General features: G+C 34.3%; 2 protein-coding genes across 2 annotated transcripts in view; one reads left to right on the top strand and one right to left on the bottom strand.

Moving 5' to 3' along the window:
- LOC121369962 (bromodomain and WD repeat-containing protein 1-like) overlaps positions 1–11,907 on the bottom strand; it is a gene marked incomplete at its 5' end in the record, with an annotated part of 37,830 nt that extends 25,923 nt beyond the window's left edge. The window contains 11 exons of the mRNA XM_041495045.1: positions 20–159; positions 642–813; positions 1,844–1,944; positions 3,208–3,429; positions 4,305–4,465; positions 6,968–7,063; positions 9,361–9,511; positions 11,277–11,336; positions 11,525–11,554; positions 11,631–11,689; positions 11,772–11,907. Of these exons, the coding sequence (XP_041350979.1) occupies positions 20–159; positions 642–813; positions 1,844–1,944; positions 3,208–3,429; positions 4,305–4,465; positions 6,968–7,063; positions 9,361–9,511; positions 11,277–11,336; positions 11,525–11,554; positions 11,631–11,689; positions 11,772–11,907 (1,328 nt within the window). The remainder of the gene's footprint in view (positions 1–19; positions 160–641; positions 814–1,843; positions 1,945–3,207; positions 3,430–4,304; positions 4,466–6,967; positions 7,064–9,360; positions 9,512–11,276; positions 11,337–11,524; positions 11,555–11,630; positions 11,690–11,771) is intronic.
- Positions 11,908–12,123: 216 nt separating this feature from the next.
- LOC121372222 (dehydrodolichyl diphosphate synthase complex subunit DHDDS-like) overlaps positions 12,124–22,499 on the top strand; it is a 33,184-nt gene continuing 22,808 nt past the window's right edge. The window contains exons 1-4 of the mRNA XM_041498510.1: positions 12,124–12,256; positions 15,224–15,408; positions 15,796–15,938; positions 16,439–16,555. Of these exons, the coding sequence (XP_041354444.1) occupies positions 15,226–15,408; positions 15,796–15,938; positions 16,439–16,555 (443 nt within the window). The 5' untranslated portion in view covers positions 12,124–12,256; positions 15,224–15,225. The remainder of the gene's footprint in view (positions 12,257–15,223; positions 15,409–15,795; positions 15,939–16,438; positions 16,556–22,499) is intronic.

Below are 22,499 nucleotides of genomic sequence, written 5' to 3'. Positions count from 1 at the left end.
AAATGCACACCCTGCATACCTTTCAGTCTTGAGAACTGTATTTATAACTAGAGCCTTCCACTCCTGTCTCTCGTAGCGCCAGATTCGGGCAGTCCCGTCTTTACTTCCACTCATTAGGCGTTCTCCATGGTGACTGTATGCCATGCTGTCAACACGATCCTAGAAAAACAGGTTATATTAATTTACACGGTGCATTTCACTGAAAACTGAGGTTGTTCGGTTAACTTCTAAAACATTCAATGTCAGTTCTCTTTTATTCCACTGCACTAAAACAAAAGAGGGGTGGTGGACTTCAACCATCATACTATGGTAACAGTTGTTTTTGTATGGAGAATGGTGTTGAATTTCACAATATATCAAGAGTGGCCTCTGGTTTAATGTAAATCTTTTAACTCGACCATCTTTTAAATTTTTAAATTACTGTCCCACTTTAAGGAAACAATACCATTCCCTGCTTTTATTTTTAAAATTTTCTATGACAATTTCAATTTATGATTCTTAAAATGTTACTAAACACTACTCAGGATGGGAAGGTTGTGTTTTACAGTTTTTTAAGCATAACTAAGTTCACACTCTTTAAGACTTATTCTGCTTAACATTAATGTAATTTACTGTATCTTATAAAACTATAAAGGACTTACTTTGTGAGCCTCTAGTTCACAGATTTTCTCGGGAGCAGCAGGATGTAGAAAATAAACTCTTATGACATTGTCCGAGTTACCAGTCGCCAAGAACATGCCGCCCGGACTAAATGATGAGCACAGCATCTGAGCACCAGCACGTGATCTCTCCACCAATTTGATGGGCTTAGAACTGGGGAAATAAATAGGATTGAAATTGTAAATGCTTTCTGGACTAAGTCCAGAAAGCATTTACAATTTCAATCCTTTGTCATAAACAGGAATTTTGCAGAATTAAATGACTCGTCTACCGTAAAACAATTTAGTGCACTGTGATGAAGATCTATAGATCTATGTGCCACTATAAACTTATAGTTTGTAAGAAAATAAACTTTAATGCAAAAGCTGATACCATACGTTTACCTATATCTCGCCTTTTTGTTTTGTAAAGGCGACACAATGACTGAATTGTTCAAATTAATATCAGGTAGTTTTAAAGATACATCTGTTAGGTTAGTAGAAAGAAAAGAATCCTTCATAAAAACATCTCGAAATATGATTTATCAGTTGTACTATGCAATGTAAATGGTAATAAAATCCGCTATTTCAGTCTTCACCATGAACAAAGTCAAGGCAGGCTGAAGATTACTCTTCTGGAATGATGCCAGGCGAGCAATCACACGCAGTTTCAAATAAAATTAATTACACATTTTCTTGCAAGGCAATCCAGGGCTAGCTCTGGGTGAGAAAATTTGTTTGTCAAATGCTGATATATTCTGTAACAAAATGTCAATTATTACATGTAATATTTTTGGCCAAATTATAACAAAAATCACCAACTGCTTTTAAAATTTGCCATTGGCGAATTTGGCGAGTGCCAGAGCTAGCCCTGCGATCATTTTGTCGCTCCCCTAAAACCTTCCAGGGAGGGCAGCGAGTGATCTTTAACCTTTCCTGGTGAAGAGTGCTATGTCAGTTAGCTATTTCCAGACCACTACAGCAAATAACCTTTTCTCATATATTAGTACGAGTCAGTATGGTGAAATATCTTACAGGTCTACTGATGGGAAATTATTCCCACCATTTGCCAATATTAACTAATCTAAGGTTTTTACTGGCCTACACATCTCTAATTATTCAGTCATTAAATGTATTAAAAGTAAAATAAGCAATACAATTGTCAATAATACAAGGTCACATGCTGCTAGTATAAAGCCACTCACTTGAAGGCATGGGTTCTCGCATTCCACTGCCAGAAACAGACACACCCGTCGCTGCCAGTCGAGGCTAAGTAACGAGTTTCATCTTTGCATTGCGGACAAAACTGTAAAAAGTAATAACAGTTCGAATAAGAAACACCTTTACATCCAAATGTTCCAGGAAGACTACATCAGATGTTAGTTTCTGAATATATGGATTTTCTACAAACATCAGATGTTAGTTTCTGAATATATGGATTTTCTACAAACATCAGATGTTAGTTTCTGAATATATGGATTTTCTACAAACATCAGATGTTAGTTTCTGAATATATGGATTTTCTACAAACATCAGATGTTAGTTTCTGAATATATGGATTTTTTACAAACGTCAGATGTTAGTTTCTGAATATATGGATTTTCTACAAAATGGTTTCAAGGAGACAAAAAGACAAAGCACAGACAAACCTGTCTAAGCAGCCACCCTCTGTTGTAGTTAAAAGTGGCCACTTAAAACAGGTATTAAAACTTATCACAGGTTGTTACTTTTAAAGTATACTTATTTACTGTCCATACTGGAAATTAATGGGGGGGGGGGGGGTGCTCTACAGTGTACTTCTATTAATTTCAACATGTTGTAGTCTTCTTGATTATTACTTTTTATTATACAATGCGGCGAAAGAGATACCCATGTGATATTTATTGTCTCTTCACATTGTGGAATATGCCTTTTGAGAGGTCATGACCTCTGATCAGGTGATCAACTGTGTCACACAGCAAATATGAAAAATAATTAATGTTAGCAGCATTTAAACATTTTGTTCAGCCTTGAATATGTTTATAATGTTTGCGTAAACAAAACTGATAGATGTGTGGGATAGGAATGCAAAGTTTGGTAAGCGACGTCATTTTCCAGGTCTTTAATCTGTGCATTTTTTGTTCACTGATATGCAGTATAATAAATAAAATACTATACTCGTTCCAGTGCGAGACGATTTATATTACAACTTTAGCTCATGATGTCCAATTGAAAACACATTTGTGGTAATATAAACGATCTCACAAGGGAGCTTGTTTATTATTCTCTTTGACTGTTTAGCATTCATTCAAACATTTGTTCTGGACATATCTTAGGTATTCTGGACTGGAGATAATCATTCCAGTTTGTCTATACATGGGTGGGTTATATTTTAGTTATTTACGTGCACAGAGGCAATCATTCCAGTATGTCTATACACAGATGGGTTATATTTTAGTTATTTACCTGCACAGAGGTAATCATTCCAGTATGTCTATACATGGATGGGTTATATTTTAGTTATTTACCTGCACAGAGGTAATCATTCCAGTATGTCTATACAAAGATGGGTTATATTTTAGTTATTTACCTGCACAGAGGTAATCATTCCAGTATGTCCATGTAACACTGCGATGGGTGCCTTTGTGCGCAGGCTCCAAATTCTGATTAGTTTATCACAGCTGCCAGACGCCAACAGTGTGTTCTCAAAGTTGACGGCCATGTCCGTGATTTCAGCCGAGTGACCTCGAAGGGTTGCCAGCAGACGACAGTCGGACGTGTCCCAGATTTTAACCAAGTGGTCATCAGCACCCTAATTACAAATTATTTTTGTTTACATGGTTATACTGAATTACATATAAATAAATAATCATACTGAATGCTATTGGCTTCTGTGTAAAATGTTTTCTTGTCATTCCAGCAATAAAGATCATTAATAGCCTTTTTATACTGAATTACATATAAATAAATAATAATCATGAATGCTACTGGCTACTTTGTAAAATGTTTTCTTGTCATTCCAGCAATTGAGATCATTAATGTCCTTTTTAAGAAAATAAATTATGATAGCATCCCTTCTTCACCATGTTCTTTCAAATTTTAGAGCCTATGTTTTTTTTGTACATTTGTCTATTTCAGAATATTGGCATTCATTGATCAATTCTAACAAAGCTAACAAGCAGATTTTGCAATCACCCACTGGACATTTCTAAACTAAGCAATCAATACTCCTATAGTCTGGTTTGTAGTGTCTAATTGACAAAGACTAAAATAGAGGAAGCATAGATTTTTTTACTAAGTTGATTTTTAAAAATCTGAAAATTGATGAAACAAAATAGAACAAAAAGAGGCTGCATTTGAAATTTAAAAAGAAAGAAAGGTTTTGAGTAGTAAAGATAAGACAATTATAAGCCAAACTACAAATTATTCTGCTCTAAATGTACCTTAAAATGTACATTTACTAACAGTAGCAAGTTCAGACAGGATTAGGATTCTAGGGGTCAGCACATCATTTCTGAGAACGTAAGTCACAAAATTAACCCAGCATACAACAAATTATCGATTTATTAAAAAATGACCACCTGGCAAGTGCAAGCTTTCCAAAGAACATTCTGGATCAAGCCACACACCCCCACCCCAACTCTGGTCATGACAATAAAAATTTCAAAATTCTATATTACAACTCACAGTAAAGATATATTTTCCCATGACATCAAACGCAACACAGTAAACTGCTGACAAATGACCCAGTTTCCGATCATACAGATTTATATGGCTATAAAGAACACTTGGTAATATGAGGTCTTTCTGGCTTGCTCCACTTAGCTGTCTGGCACCGAGAACTTGGCCTGCAAAAATTAAAATATAAGACTGCATGTCTAGGGGAAATCTTAGTTATAAGTTAATTAATGTTATTTCAGAACTAGCAGCATGACTTAAGATCAATACAAGCATGACTTGTGTTCAAATAGAATGATACTCAGATAGTCATAAGATATTCCAGAAATCAGGGCTTTAGAATGCATCAAAGTCAAGGCGATAAAAAAGTTGTTCCCAAAATATATATGCTCAAAATAACCATGCCCTAATTAAGTACAAACATGCTAACCTAAAAATATTTCAACTCAAAAGCATTGAAATGTTAAGTTTAATTAAATAAAAATTACTTGAAATGGATTTGTGAATAAAGACAACTCTCCATCAGCAGTTAATGATAGTACTGAACTAAAATGACCTGGGTGGGATGGGGAAATAACAATGGGTCCTCCCAGGAGGGTTGTTCATTTGATCCAGGACCTCAGGCGTGGTCTACCAATCGAGTTAAATTGCACCCCTCTGACTGAAATCAGATCATAACACCAATGTACCACGAAATCTTCGGTAGCAGGTCAACCCAGTCATGTTCATTTTAAATTATTTCCGTGCTTATATCCAATTACGGTTCAAGCACACTGGCCTGGGAACACACCTCAGCTATCTGGACTGTCTGTCCAGGACAGTGGATTAGTTGTTAGTGGTTAATGAGAGAAAAGGTGTTTTGGTCTTACACCTACCCATTGAGTCATTAAACTCGCTACAGGTGGGAGCCGGTACCGGACTGTGAATCCAGTACCTACCAGCTTTATGTCCGATGGCTTAACCACGACACAACCGAGGCCGGTTACCTAAGTCAATGACATTCTGTGTCCAGATAACCCCTCAATAAACCAATCAAAAGATGTTTTGTATAGAAACAAAATGATTACTTCACAACTGCACCCAAAACTTTTGGCTGAAGTCAAATCTAAGGGGTGGGGGAGAAGAGTGGAAGGAAGTACAATAAAATTTGATTTCAATCAGATTGGGTGAAATTACTATCTTGACAAGGCTTTCAAGATTATCACTGTCAATTAAATTTTTGACAGCTTCCTAGTTGTATGTACTAACCAGCTATTCAATCAGAAAATATGACATATATTCAGATAATTTGTCTTAACACAATCCAATTTTGCCATTCTAAAAAGACAAAATGTATAAGTTAAAAACTTGATTTTCTTTAACGATGCCACTTGAGCACACTGATTAAGCATTAGCTATTGCATGTGTTACATTTCTGAGGAAATTTCCCAACACTTTGCCATTTGTAGCAACACAAAATTTATATCATACAACACTACTTTTGGCACATCATGAAAAAGTTACTATATAAAAAAGGAAGATAGTGGTACAAATTATTTAATAGCATCTGTATACAATTTTCAAATGGAAAATGGGAAGAACAAAAAATGGTCAAATACTTTTATCCTATAACTTATCCATAATATCCATATCATAAACTATTTGATATTTACCATTATTAACTTGGTTGAATAATGTTTTGCTATCAATGGGTCATTTGTTTACAGCCAACAAGACTTGTATACCTGAGTGTAACAGTTTGATGAGATTAAGTTGAAGTGCATGACATCAAACTAAATTTGTGCTAATCGTGATGTCCTGGGAACATTTTGTTTTCAAAATTTTAATTAGCGACATTTCTAGACAATTGAAATTTAATTAGCAACTATTGTTTAAAAAGTTTTAATTGTGTAGCCTTTCTCTATAATTTGCATAGCAATCGTGACACGATACTGAACAAAATGTTCTCTGAAATCATATTACCGGTGAGGTGACTTCAGAACATTCTTTTACTAAATATGTAATTAAAATGTTACTTTAGAAGTGTTATAGGATATATAGAATTTGCTACTTATGAGTTTTAATATACCAACCTCATCTAGTTAATTGGAATTTGTCTCGACAGAGCCTCAACAAATTCTGATTAACACAGACTCAGTTGATATTTTCCATATTAACAAACACTTGTGACGAATCCTCTATTTATTTTCCTAAACATCCCCACTTCCACATGACACGTACAAGAGTTATTCACATTTTAAAAATCCAGCAAGAACTAGTTATTAAATTATAATATTACTACTGATCAATGAGCAACACTAGTAGCTGGATGTCATAATACAAATTATATGGGGTGTGTGGGGGCATGTAGCCCAGTGTTAAAGTGCTTGAATGATGCAGTCAGTCTAGGATTGATCCTTATTGGTGGGCCCATTGGTCTATTTTTCGTTCCAGCCAAAGCACCATGTCTGGTATATCAAAGTATGTGGAATGTGCTCTCCTGTCTGTGGGGTGGTGCATATAAAAGATCTCTTGCTACAAATGTAAAAAATGTAGTTGGTTACCTCTCAATGTCTACATGTCAGAATTACCAAATGTTTGACATCCAACAGCCGATGACTGCTCTAGTACTATCATTAAACAAAACAAACTTTATCAAATGATATGGATGTAAGAAATGGGGGATAACTCACTGATGGACACGGAGGCGAGGTTTGTGGGTGGCAGGAGAGGTTGGGAATGATGCAACACAACCAGCTGACTGGTCGACCACCACGTGTGAGCAGCACCTGAAAATAAAACAAGCCAAGTGAAAATCAAGTTTGCAGATCGACATCAGGACTCACTCTGAGACAAATTTTGGTTATCCAATTTTCAAATATTTAAAATATTGTTTTGAAAATTATTCAAATGTGGTTAATTTAAGGAATATTTTACTAGCCAGACTAAATGTCGTAACCACTTTGTATACAAATTCTAAGCATATATTGTATTTTTATTGTTAGAATCGTGTCAATGTCCTTTTTTTCTATATTTACGTATTACATGTGGTTGTCATCAGCGATGTTTCAATGATCAATTATAATTGAGTTTTTTTTATCAGATTGGCTCTACCGAAGTGATGATCAATTTCAATCCTCGAAATACACGACGGCAATTGGCAATGCCATCGCAAAATTGATTTTCGACAGCATTTCATTGCCATTGCAAATCTGAGTGGTGAAAAGTCTGTAGGCATTTTTCTCTCAATTCTACCCAATTACTGATCCCAGAAAAAAAGCATTTATAATCTAGTGTGGCCCAGTGTTTCCTCAATTAATATAAATCGGTTTATTCCGGTATAGAAGCGTACTAAAGTAAAAATGAGATGTCATGTTTTAGCATATTATTACTGCAGTGGATCATAGATGAATAATTTTACCAGCATTAATTTTTTCTTTAAAATTGCTGCCATAGTGCTGTTGCAAAATTTATTTGCAATGGCATTTAACTGCCGTAGCAAACTTGTCCAAATTTCAAGGGCTGAATTTTAAACATCCACAATTGATTGTGTGGGAAAATGTTAACTGTGATTGTTCCTCCAGTTCACATAATGGAATTGATGCAAATATGTGGTTGGTATTTCTTTTCATGTATACACAAAGAAAATAGTGTTTTTCCTAGCTTGTTTTAAGCATGGTGTGGCACCATGCCTCAATAGTCTAAAACCATCTTGTCTTAATCAGCACCATGCTGCCCTGAGATTAAACAAGCCTTTTTCAATAATTAATTCTAAAACTGCCTTTACAAAACACTTAGAAAAATGTATTATAAAATATGCCTGGTATATACTGTGCAATTCATTATTAAAGGTAAAATTAGTGTTTTGTAGTGTCTATGCCTGATGAAGATGGCCCCATTCCATACAGTGATCTCAGTGCTATGATCACCTCAAGTACATACAGTAGTTTAACGATAGGCATTTAAGGTGATCTTAGCAGTAAGATCGCTTTGTGGAATAGGGCCACATGACAATAGGTGCACGATGCTTACAAATAACAATTGAAATCATTATGTTCATACAATTCCAGTCCCTCACATCTGAGATGCACAATCATGCATGCACACACCCAAACACACCTTTTTTATCTTCTTTTTTTTAAAGTTTATTATCCCCAGAAAGGGTTGGGCCCCATTCCACAAAGCGATCTTAGCCCTAAGATCACTGTAACTGCACAGCTAACATATGCACTTAAGGTTATCTTAGCACTAAGATCGCGTTGTGGAACAGGGCCCTGGTATCACTACCTTACTTTAATGTTATAGAATAAACAATATACAAGAATACAAATAATATGTTATGACAGTAATAAACTTGTTACCACAAAAAGGAAAGAAAAAATAATAAAAGGAAGTAACATAAACAAATGATTTAAAAAAAAAAAAAAAATTAATAATAAAAAAAAAAAAAAAAAAAAAAAAAAAATAATAATAAAAAAAAATAATAAATAATAAAAAATTGTAATAATGAAGATAAATAAATACATAAATAAATAATCCCTAGCGTTGTTGTTGGCTGATAAAGTTTATCAACAGTGTACTTTACATTCACCTAGATGTATTTCCCTAACACACCTTAATTTCATTTCAGAAGTGGTTTTATCGTCCACCTAAAAATAACATAACAGCACCCTCCCACTGGTTGTTTAACCACAGCCCACCTGATTGTTTAATGTGTGCAAATATTCAAAAATTATTTTTATCAATATGAGCAAGCTTTATTCAAGATTTTTTTTCCATGGAACGGAAATCACTTATAAGCTCCAGGTGAGTGATTTTCACTCACTTGATATTTTCAAACTTGATGGACAACAATTCTAACCAATAGTGTAATCAAAAGTTGATTGGTTGGTGCCAACTGATTATAACGGAGTGATGACAGATAATGAATAGAGAAAAGGTTTGCTAGCTTAGTACATTTCAAATAATAAAAAAAACTGTAAAAACTAAAACTAAAATTCTGTTCTTTGTAAACAATCAAAAAACATACTTTAAAAGTACTGAGCCAACTATCCCGATCCTAAAAGTGATAAAATAAGTAACATACCTTCTGCAGTGCGCAGCAAGGACAGACTTCCAGCCCCAAGTAGAGACCTCACCCCAGTGATGCATGATGGGATTTCTTTATCAAGAAGTGGTCCCACACGTTCAACCAACTTTAGCAAATAATTCGATGAAATGTGCCGATTTTGCTCAACCTGGTTATAGTAAAAAAAAACAAATACCAGGGATGTCATTAATAGCCGGCACCCAGTGATTTTTCGCCGGCTATCGAATCAATTGTCGCCGGGTATTGAACTTTCAATAAACAATGCTTGTCGACTTTTTGTTGATAAATGGCCGCCTACAATTTGATTTTCACTCGCTATTTTTATTTTTAATGACATCACTGAATACTCAATTTAACTGACATTTATGTGTACAAATAAACAAACATTAAATTAACATTTCTCACAAGTCAAACCAAATTTGCATCCTAAAGTTAACATTATATATACTGCATGAGTAGTTCGTACATGTACTAGTTTGGAGAAATGTTTTATTCCCCGAGCACATTTTAGAGGTTATTATGATATATTGGGCTACAATAATATATTGCTATAAAAAATTTAATCCTAAAAATTACTGGTTTTATAACAAAAATACAACTACTTAAACAATGAATAAAACACACCTACTAAATATTATTTTAATTGTAATTTTATTATACACACTCTTTTTTTTTTAAACTGCAGACTAATTTTTAAAATGTTCCATCTAAAATACAGAAATTCATATTTTAAGCCTAAATGCTAAACTGCATAGGATACATTTAAATTGTACATGACCATGTCTTGATCATATATAATATACATGCATAAAAAATGTCAAATAACAAATCAAACAAATTTTTTTAATTCAATTTGTAATGAAAAAAAAAATGCCTTAACACACTGGGCACATTATATATGTAATTATGGTTATTTGATGTATGACACATGATTAAGAACCACACAGGTAATGAGCTATTTGTTCTGATTAGCAGCAAGGGATATTTTATGTGTACCATCCCACAGACAAGATAGTACATACCAGGCCCTTTGTTATACCTGATTGGAATGTGTGTGCATATGCATTGCTGAACCTGCTCGAGTAAAAAAAAAAAATTCAGTACATTTTCAGGGCAACAGGACCCCCCCACCCCCAATAGTTATGCCCCAATAAACTTCGCTCACCAGTCTAGACCTGCCTGCTAAAATTCCTGAACACAAGCCTTGTGCCTACAATGGACCCAACAACAGGTATCAGTCCTAGACAGTAGGCAAGCACTTTACCACTGGGCTATGCTCCCTCCCTCCCTCCCCCCCCCCCCCACCCCCACCACACACTTTAATACATAAAATCTACTTAGGCTAGTTATGCCATACAATGTTAATCAGTAATGATGTAAATATTAGTTCACAGTGTATCTTTCATGTATTTTAATTTATATTACTGATAATATAAATTAAAAGGCAAGAAAGAGACATTGCCTAACATCTGAGCATTTTGATAAACTGAACATTTTACAAATACACATTTCCAGCCGGAAAGAGCCGACATTTGCCGACTGCATGAACTGGCAGTCTATTTATAGAACACTCCCTAACGTTCAGCGAGCTTCCATGGCCTTGGCTTAGCATAACAGCCTTTAATCTAGGTCAAGCTCGTTGATTGGTTGAATCGATTTCTAGGGCACTGACATCACAGCATAGCTGGGAAGTCATTTGATATTAAAGTGAATGGCAAATTTCCCATCGTTTTCTTTATTTTTCATATAGAAATTGGATTTTTCAAAAATTACAAATTATATTAGTGAATTCACGCTGAAAAATGCTACAAATAAATGCCAAAATCTCAAATTAGAATTTTATAATAAAAGTGTAGTAATTTACAGAAAATATTGCCTATTTCAACCAAACTGAGAGTTTTTCCGCAACTTACCAAGTTCTCATAACTTCTGAAATGCTCTCTGCCTTCCCAGTCGACTCTTTTTGTTAAAAGCTGATAAAAAATAGAATATGGAGTGTCAACATGTGAATTTGTAACAGGTGTATAAAGAATTAATCATTTAATATTTTCAATGACTAATTTGTGATTTTATTAAAATTTTCATTGATGATTTTAAATAAAAAGATTGGTGGACATGAAAATCAAAATAGTCAAAAAGGTAAAAATAATATTACACTCACTTTGTTTTCGGCGAGTTCTTCGAGCAAGGCCTGAAATAGACAAACAAAATTAGTTAGATAGGTAAATAATGTACTGTTAGAGACACAGCATAAGAAATTTACTCACCTTTGATGCTCTCTGACATGGTCCAGCCGCCAAAAACTTTGTAATCAGGAAATACAATTCTGAAAAAGATACAAAAATGTGTTCAGGTAGGGCCCAGGAAGAAGCAAATTTAGGCGAGTCATAGTGGTTAGAAAGCTTTACCTGACTCAGTATGAGACAGAGAGGATGTCGAGGTGCCCGGTACGGGCATTGCTATTTTGACATTACTTCCCAGAGCCCTAGTTTTTCTATTATTTAACACGTAATCAGTGTGTAAATTTGGCCGCCATGTTGTGTTATTTTAGAAAGACGACATAGTCTCAACGAACTACTTGCGAGGAGATGGTGCGTAGGGATATTTTAGTAGCTCATTTTATTCATATCTTGTGTCGTTATGAGCAAAATAGAACACAATATGACAGCCTGTAAAATTAGTCTGTTATAATTTAGATATTATTGTTTGTTTTTCATTGAATTGTAATATTAACTGCGCTCTATTTTGTTGAAATGCCAGCAGGTGCTTGTGACGTCACAGAATGAGGGATATCCCTGAGTTACTCATGTGAAACGACAATGTAAAATCACCTTTTCCCTGTCAAACGCGGACTAGAAAATCAATTCGATTGTTGTAAATTCACCACAGTCAGGTAATATTAATGGTATTTAGTCATACTTTCTTTTGTGAATCAGATAACGGTATTTAAATACTACATATTGTATAATTCATCCAAATTTAGACTGACGAAATGTCGGGGGATGTCCCAAACTTACGTGACACGTAGACGTAGGTGTGCGGTTTAAACAAAACAGTATATGTTATCATCGATCATAGAATGCATTTATAAACAATAAACTTTTCAGTATAGAATCTGATACAAATATATTAGATAATTTAATTTATATAAATGTTCATTTAAATTAACAATTTATTACACAAATGTCAAACATGTCTTTCATTAAATAATAATGTTATGGTCTCACTAGACAGGTGACACCTTAAGAAAAATTAGGTTTGCACTATATTAGATGATTTGGATGATCATCCCATTTATCAATATTGTTTAGATGTGGAATTTTGCTAATATAGATCATATAATAATGACTGCATTAATTTGCCAAATGTATAATATTAATAGTGCTTTTATCCAGAGTTTAGTGTAACGGGCATGTGTGTCAGATCTTGTGTAGTGGTGGTGGGGTCTTTATTGTGGACCGTGAAGTTTTCAGGAGATCAAGTCAATCAACCTCCGAAGTATTAAAAAAAAGAACATTTGGTTAGTATACGGGGGTGGGGAGGGAGAGGGGCTCAACCCCCAAAACCCACACATTGCACACACACATGTGTAACATGTGGAAAAGTCTTGTTTGTCATGTATCAAGACAGCTGAAATACTGATAGTTATAGCAAAAACACTAATTTATTAAAACTGTAATTGCAATGTATATAACATATATAGAGTTTACAATAGGAAACAATGCTACAAGATAGGGAAGTGAGATTGCAGCTGTAGGTAGCATTAAACCAAATAATTTCTGGCTGGGTCAAAGTTCGAGGTGCACCAAACTTTTGATAGAGAAGTTAACACCACAAGTCCTGTGATTGGTTATAAATGTGAGTGTATTGGTTGTTAAAAAAATCTGTTTCATCTGGGCTAAAAATGTATGCAATTTTATTTCATCTAGTACCACTGTGTCAAGTAGCCTTGTGCTTGGAATATGTATCGGGTACCTGTAAAAAAAGTACTCAAATTTTGTGCAAAACTAGGGGTGTTTGTAAAAACATCTGGTTACACTGAAAATGAGCCATGAAAGGTACCATTTTCTTCAGTTAGTACTTTGAGGTAGGGGTTGTAGTACTGATGTTTATGGGTCATAGTTTGGTTGATATATTGCATATAGTGTTTTAAACACAAACATTAACACGGTCGCCTATGCAATTTTATTTGGTATAGCCATACCTATAAATGTCCTTTGTCCTTTGTGGAAGGTCTTTTTCCAACAAAATTGATGATGGTGTGTGTTGATATACTCAGCAGTAATACACCAAAACCATCTAAAAAAAAAATAAAGTTTTTAATAGGAGCCATAACATACAAGATAATTACAAATATTTCAAACCTGTATCTAAATATTTTACAGAAATATTTATTAAATATGTTTGAAGGAAATGTACCTTTAATGCTTGGAAGGTCTACTTGTCTTGTTTTACTATTTGTGTTGTTTGTTTTAATTAAATATTAGTTTTACATTGTAACATGTCTGTAAGAATGGTATCTGGAGTTGGGGGGTGGGGGTGGGGAGCAACATCTGGAGATGGATATAGTCTCTAGTGTGGGAGAGGGGGAAGGCAAGCCATATTTTGTTCTTTATTTATGTACAGTTTGACAAAATATATATATTTCTGTCCTCCCGTCTCTCTCCCCCCCCCCCCCCCCCCCCCCCAGTTCTTACAGGCATGTCTATTAAATATCAAGGGTTGAATTTTAATACTTGTATGGACCATCACATTTTGCCTTTGGTTTAAATAATACCAAAAGCAGGGCACCAAGTTAAGTCTTTTTTTCAAAAGAGGAAAGTTTTATTGGACAAAAATGGTTTCACCCTATAGCCTCAGGCTGTGGCCTACGCAGTTTTGTGGATACCCAGCCCACAGTTAGATGTTAGGAGTGTTATAAGCAGGTAAAGATTTCATAAAGTAAATAATAACAGGTCTAATAAAATGGTTGCTGGTTATTAAAATTGTATGAAAAGCATGAATTTCTTCAATTTTTTAAAGGAGTTTGTAGCAGTTTTAAAATATTTTCATTAAATTTTCTTGATTAGAATATGAATATGTATATGCATTTCAGGACTTTGTAATGTTTTGTAGTATCTCATTATAAATTTTTTCTAACATGTATACAAATTTATTATATCTTCCAAGTCTAAAAATAAATTGAAATAATTTGGTATACTGGTAATGCTTTATATTTAAAACATGTTACGGTGAGATAAGTGTTTTTAAAAAAACCTCAGAAAAAAGCAGAATGTGTGCTTATTTTATTGGGGTGAACAAACAGAAGTCTTGCTAGGGTTTAAGACAAAGGATGGTCCCTTTAACTTAACATTTTTATTGACATTAACATTTTTACAGTCTTTTAAAAAAAAAAATATTTATCGCACCAGATATATTGATAATGCCCAGTTTTCATCAACCCTGAAATCATTATCTTACAATAGATACATAAATATAAAGTGTATTCAATAAAATTACTAGTTAATTGAAAAAGTCAAATTTGGAGCACAAAATTAATGATAGAATAAATATATAACAAAAGAGAATTTAAACAAGTAGAGAGAAAAGAAAAAAAGAAAAATCTATATTTCCAAATATAGAAAACAAACGTTATTGGCTTTTAGGTTACAAAAAATCCCAACAGTGTGTATTTTATATTGGAGTTATTTTTAACTAGTAAGGCTAAGTTTAATTTTCTAGACATCTTTGCCAAGGTGCCCAGTTTTCATCAAACTCTTTATGTGAATAGTTTTCATAAAGTATGTATTTCTCTATTTGTAATTTATCTATAATTACATTTTTAATTCCAGTTATATGAAGTATATTCTTTTGATTCCAGTAATGTCCTGGTTCCCTGAGCGACAGCAGCATTCATGGCTACAGCGTACTTGTGGGAGTATTTTGAAAGCTGGCCCCATCCCCAAACATGTAGGGATCATCATGGATGGAAACAGACGGTTTGCTTCCAAGAATAGCATGGATCGGGCGGAGGGCCACCTGCGGGGATTCGACAAACTAGCCGATGTATGCATTCATTTTACACCTTATTTTTATTTTTGTTCAGTATCATGTTGCAATTTGCTATACAAGTTTGAGAGATTGCTACACAATTTTAAAACATTAATTTGTAGTGTCTAATCAATTTTCAATTGATTAAAAATATCACTAATCATGATTTTGAAAACATAATGTTCCCTGCAAATACCAAGACAACCAGAAATGCTGGATTTGCAAAAAAAATATAATTTAAGCAAAGAATTATAAGTAATATGGTAGTTACCAGTAAAAACTGTTACACCATCCGATAACTAGGGTCAGCCATTTTAAAGCCAATGCCATTACCATTGAACTATATATATATAATTAATGTTATTTTGTAAAAAGTTTGATTTGTAATTTATTTATGTACAGACATTAGACTGGTGTCTCAACCTGGGAATAACAGAAGTCACAGTGTATGCATTCAGTATTGAGAACTTTAAGAGGTCAAAAGACGAGGTGTCATGTCTAATGGAGTTGGCACGACAGAAATTTGAGAGACTGATGCAGGAAAAGTGAGTATTTTCAAGTGCCCCCCCAAAAATATATATGAAACTGGAACCTCTGTAAACCAGAATTCTCTCCAAACCAGGTGTTTTTTATGGCCCCTTTTTAAATATCAGTACAGAACAGAATGTTTTTAAGTCGAATACCCTTTAAATCTTAAGGTTGTTTTGTTTTTTTGTTTTTGCCATAAATTGCATCACGTCAGTTTTGTGTACATCATTTTCATATACTATTACAGATCAAGTTTGACATTTTGGACAGAGTTATGGCCCTTGAATGTAGAAGCTATGGGAAAAAAGTTCAGACTTTTTCAATGCCTGAAGATATTGAGATAAAAAAAAATATAAATCTTTATTATGTACCGTTACAGATCATTTTTAACTTTCATGACAATTTACCCACTTTTCACAGAGTTATGTCCCTTGAACTTTGGAGATATGAAAATGTGTTGGGCCCGGTATTGTTTCAGCAGTACTCTCAGAATGCTTGTTTGTTTATTATTTTTCAGAGACATGTTACAGAAGCATGGTGTGTGTATTCGTGTTTTAGGAGATATAAAACTTCTTCCCCTTGATATTCAGCAAAATATTGCTGAGGCAGTGAACTTCACCAAAAACAATAAAAGGTAAGACTTCAGAAGTTCTGTGTTGTTTTAACCTGCAATCGCCTTATATGTTAGTAAGTTATGACAGCTAGATAAAAAAAAAAATCTAGGACATGTGACTCAACTTGTTTACATCAGACTAGATATTTTAATTACATGATTAATCCTCTGAGAATTGAAAATTTGCATCACCCATTTATTGGTTACGCAAATTATTATTTTTAATGTAACCAGTTTTCTTTTTGTGTAACCCGTTATGTGCATGTAAATTATGTTCTTATTTTAATGCATGAACGGAAAATAGGTGACACAAAATTAAATTTGCGTGAGCGATATACAAACCAAACGATCATTCTCGCAAAATTCAGAGGCCTAATATTTTCAGCATTGTTACTTTCAGTACAGTATGTGGGGTGTTTCGAAATAATGTGAAATTTCAATCAGGGCTTGTAACAGGCCTACTTCTAAAAACTGTACTAATTTATGTATACAATATATGCATTTTCTTCCTTCGTGGACATTGCCTGGAATATGCGTCACTGAACAGTTTATTACTGATGAAGTATTATCTCACAAACAGTCCAGATGTGTTCCATACATGACACCTTTTTAGCAAATTTACATCAACCAGCAAGGACATCATAATTTCAGTGAGGCTTTTTAAAAATAATGCAGAAGAGTATAATTTCAGGGCTTCTAGAATTTTTTATAAAACCCACTAGTGATCAGTGATTTTTAAAAATTTACTGGCCTTGATTCAAAATTCACTAGCTCTACTTTACTTTAAGTTAATACAATTTTACTAAATAGTAGTAATAATCAGATATGTCACCTAAAGAGGGAAATAGAGCTTAAAACACTAACATTGGTGGCTTGGGGTGAGGGCAAGATATTCATATTTACAAAATAGACTTGACTGCAACATTTGACCCCAAAAAAATCACTAGCTGTCGGGCATGGCAATAGTTATTTACTAGCCTCACATTGAATATCACTAGCCATGGGAGTGGGGCTACCATAATCTCGAAGCCCTGATAATTTGGACCCTCTGGTTGACACAAATTTCATATTACTTTAAAACACCTCATATATACAAATAAAGCTTCACATTATGGTAATCACAACAAAATGTCCATATTTATTTGTGAATTGATTTTTAAAAATCTTTGTTGACATGACAAACTGAAGCATCTTGTAATGAATAACATGAAGTATAATATTGTCCAACATCACATATCATTATCTCAGTCAGTAGAGCACTTGCCTGAGGTGCTTGGCTGTAGGGTTGAACTGCATCGGTGGAACCACTGGATTGTCCACCATGATCGGTATATTAAAGGCCATGGTATGTGCTGTCCTGTCTGGGAAAGTATTCATAAAAGATTCCTTGTTACTAATAAAACAAATGTGGCAAGTCACTTGTATGTCAGAATTACCAAATAGCCGATGATAAATAAATCGGTGAGTTCTAGTAGTTTAGGAGCTGCTTGGGTTCATGTGTCAGTGCATGCATCTCACTTGTTTTTAACCATGGTATTGTGTAACATATACAAACGTACATGTCACTATTTATAGGTATGACACACCTTGTCACTGAAAATGTGCCCATCAACTGAGTATGACAAGTTATTTGTTAACCAATAATCAATAAAACTCATACTGACTGATTACTAGGTCGTCCTGTAATTGACCACTAACACATACCATAGATTGTTATTGCATGATTTGCAAATAATACTAATTCATCATGAAGCTTAAAACAAAGAAGATTCTATAAATTTAAGGCCAAACAAAATAAATTTCAACATTTGTGTTTTTTAATTTTCCTGCGGTATGATGTTGATTTTTGCCTGGGTTTTTTTGCTATGACGTAAAATCACATTTGGAGTCAAAATGCCATTGTGCATTCTGATTTCAATTTAAATATGCCTCTTATTTCGGTATCAAATATACCCACCTTTTTTGTGCAATCCATGCTTTTAAAAACGAAAAACACATCGCCACATCAATTCTGGAACATTAATGTGACCAGAGACCGACTAATGTTTTTTGTTGGCCTAAGTTTAAGTTATTAATTTTTATTAATTTGATCTCAACATCGATGAAGTGTTCAGCTAGTGTATGTAAATATTCTAAATATCCTGAATCTCAGTGCTCCTGCAGTCTATAGATTTGATTGATTGCTTGTGCTGTGAGGTACATATCTATAAATGATATTTCTTTTGAATTGCAAGCAGTGTGCCAGTTTTCTGCTTAAATCTTCTGACTATTTAGTGTTTTGCAAATGGGTCAAGTCGCAGGAGTCTGGAGATATTAAGCATTTTTATACGCCCATCTATGTTGGGTCGTATTATGGTTTGGCGTTGTCCGTCCGTCTGTTAACGTTTTCTTGTCAGGACCATATCTTGCATACCGATGCATACAGGACCATCAAACCTCACTTGTAGGAACAACTTGGGATGGTGGTTGCGTACTATTACTAGATCACTGTGACCTACTTTTCACGGTCTACTGTACATAATAGTAAATCCTTACCCAGGTCAGTGACATACTAAATAACTTAACAAAATATTGTTTGCAGGCCTTGAAGAATTGAAAATAAAAAATAAATTCAGGTGACCCATTTTGTTTTGACCTAACTCGTTATGACTGTGTAAATGATGTCCTAAATATAATGTGCAAATGAAAAATGGGTTAAGTCAGGGATGCAGAATTAGAGAATAACTGAATGAATTTTCTGTCCCGAGTGAATGAATGTTGTAAACCCGAGCCTTTGGCGAGGGCTTTACAACATTCATTCACGAGGGACAGATAATTCGTAACTCCTTGTAGCGAGTTGGTTATTCTCTTTATTACTCATTGTCAATTTTAACTGATTTTTAATGTAAAAATTCCTCTGCAGTCTACAGGATAATCTTTTTCTTAGCAGAACATATTTCTTTTGACTACACTATATAAGAGCAGGCCTTATATCAATTCTCATTTTGAACCCTGCTTTTAAGTCATGGATGCATCTTTACCGTTAACAGATCAACTGCTGTGTGATGCTGCCTTTAATCATTATATTATTAATATGGGTATTTATGATACATGTGGTGGTTGGTAATACTGTATGCTGTGTTATTGTACTGCATGTAAATGAAATGGAAAAAGCTGTCACCATACACATGTATTGTCATGGACTATTAGGTTTATGTACCATAAGCTATAATGTATACGTGATACACCACTGGTACTTTTCATCCATGATAATCAATAAGAATGTCATTTGCAAAATATGACTTTAATGTTTTAAATTGTTACAGAAACTACTTATTACCTGCTTTCATTTTTCATTTCAACTTATTGTGTGCTTACATCTAATTACGGTTCAAGCATATTGTCCTGGGCACACACACCTCAGCTAACTGGGCTGTCTGTCCGGGACAGTGGGTTAGTTGTTAGTGGTTAATGGGTGTAATGGTCTTACGCCTACCCATTGAGTCGTTAAAACTCACTCTGGGTGGGAGCCGGTACCGGGCTGTGAACTCAGTATCTACCAGCCTTATGTCCGATAGCTTAACCACTACACCACCGAGGCGGGTGACTTGCTTTCAAGATAAATATTGTAGTTGTGTAAACTTTTTGGTGATATCTATATATTTCAAACCTTGCCATTTAACGGTAGCTATCACTCTTGCGTCCATCACTCCCCTGAGACTATAGTTCACAGGGTTTCTGCAAGAGGGTATGGAGGGTGAAATTATGTACCAAAAAATCTTGAAAATGAATGGATACATATCTACAGTAGAACTCAGAAGGGTCGAATACACCACAATGCTCAAACTAAAAACAAAGTCCCGAGTCCCACTTACATATTGTTGACCAAATGGTTGGGTCAAACTACCCAATGGGTCGAACATTTTCTCGAGCACCGATGGAGTTCAATCTATCAGGATTCAACTGTGTGTGTGACTGTGTGTGTAACTCTGTGTGTGTGTGTGTGTGTATGTGTGTGAGTGACTGTGTGTGTAACTGTGTGTGTGTGTGTGTGTGTGCATGTTTGTGTATAAATAAGAAAGATTATAGTAAGAATACTGCTGTTTAAAATGTGTCAATGTATACAAAATGCAGTATTCAGTTCCAAAATAATATGGGCAGTTAAGATCTGTTTTGTTTTTACTATGTATCCACAAATTATTTTCTGGCAGAAAGCATGGTTCAAGGAGAGTAATATTTAGCTGCTCTTAAATGGCTCCCCATGTTTTAAGTTACGGAAGCAATTAATCACTCCCCTCAATTTGTTCACATTGAGCTCTGATATTTATTATCCCTCTGAGTGAGAAATCCTATAGACATTGGTGTAACATGCAATATTATTTGACAATTTGGTAGCTTACATACCAGTGACCTAGTCGGTATTAAATACATTATTATGATTTGGCAAACCTACAAAATGACATCACATAATTTAGAGAGTTTGTTTTTATACCTCTTTATAACTAAATTTCCATTTCATTAATTACAATATAAAGTCATCCCATTGGTCCAGACGTAGCAACAGGAGTTTGTTCATTTTTCAATCAACATAAAAATTATGTCATCATAACACTAAAAGTTTAAACTTTATTTTGAATCATTTCTGGTCCATAAACAATAACACTCAATAAGACAACATGCCCACATAAAATGACGTCATCAGATATGACGTTCCCTGACGACGTAATTTTTATGTTGATCGAAAAATGAACAAACTCCTGTTGCTACATCTCGACCAATGGGATGACGTTATATTGTAAAAGTGTACACAAACTACAATTAGTCCAGGAGCCAGGTCGATTTATCTATGTCAGAGAGGAAGGTTTGAACATTGATTCTTATGTAAAAATATGTGTAGATTAGGATCTGCAACTTGTACTTGTCTAAACTTGTTTATGACGCTAAATATCCAAACTTTCCATTTTGATTTGCTGGACTTTCATAATTGGTCAATTTGACGTACATTTTCAAGGTCAACTGAAGGTCATTGTTTTTTAATATATAATATGCTGTAAATGACACAAATCATTGGTTTCTTTTAATTCTTGCCAATAATATTGATCAATAATGTTCATAGTATGACTGGTTCATAGATATATCCATTACACATCTAGTAGGGATGCTTCCTGATTGAAATTTCATGGGCAGATCCATAATTTAACGAAAGGGGGAGATGTTTAGGAAAAGTTTACGTCCACATTTTGGGGCATGGTTTGTTAGAAATGGGTACCAATGAATTCTGAAGTCTGTACAGAGTATAGTTTATGGTGAGGATGGGTGCGGTTTATGGTCAGGGTAGGTACCCATGCAAAAGTGACCTTTAAAGGTCATTTTATAATTTTAGATGGAGGAGTGATCTTAGCATTATAAAATGTTACATGCAGGTAGGACTAGGAGGTTATAAAAGATGCATGATCATGCCAGTTTTTCTATCACATAACTGTTTATCGACTGCTTGGTCATTAACAACTGTTTTCATCAAATAAGTGTCAACACATTATTAAAAAAAAAACCCAACCCAAACCCCCCCCCCCCCCCCCCAAAAAAAAAGGCAAAAAAAAGCTAAACCCTCCATGATATATTACATTTTAAATGACAAATGTGCAAAATTTATGAGCATCGATGAACCGGCAATGGCTGTGTCTGGCCTATTGGTATTTGGCAAATGTATAGTCTGCAGGTTAGCATTGTGGCTCTTCCACTATCAGAGATCTATTTTTATCACCAGATCTTAACACAAGAACTGTACAATTTACCTCAAATATCTTTAATTTAATTTAACCAGTGATCAGTTGTTATGTCCAGATGTCAGGAATGGGTGTATAATGTGGGAAAAAACTAAAGAATTATGTACATTGTTTGAAAGAAGATTAAAATATAACAATGAACTTAATAATATAGGAATCTATCAGTAATTATTCATACAATTCAAAGAGTAGTGTTGCTG

The sequence above is a fragment of the Gigantopelta aegis genome, chromosome 4 (genome assembly GCF_016097555.1).
Source record: "Gigantopelta aegis isolate Gae_Host chromosome 4, Gae_host_genome, whole genome shotgun sequence".
NCBI lineage: Eukaryota > Metazoa > Mollusca > Gastropoda > Neomphalida > Peltospiridae > Gigantopelta > Gigantopelta aegis.
Note: the sequence above shows the minus strand (reverse complement) of the source record. Positions and strands in the feature narration are given on the sequence as shown.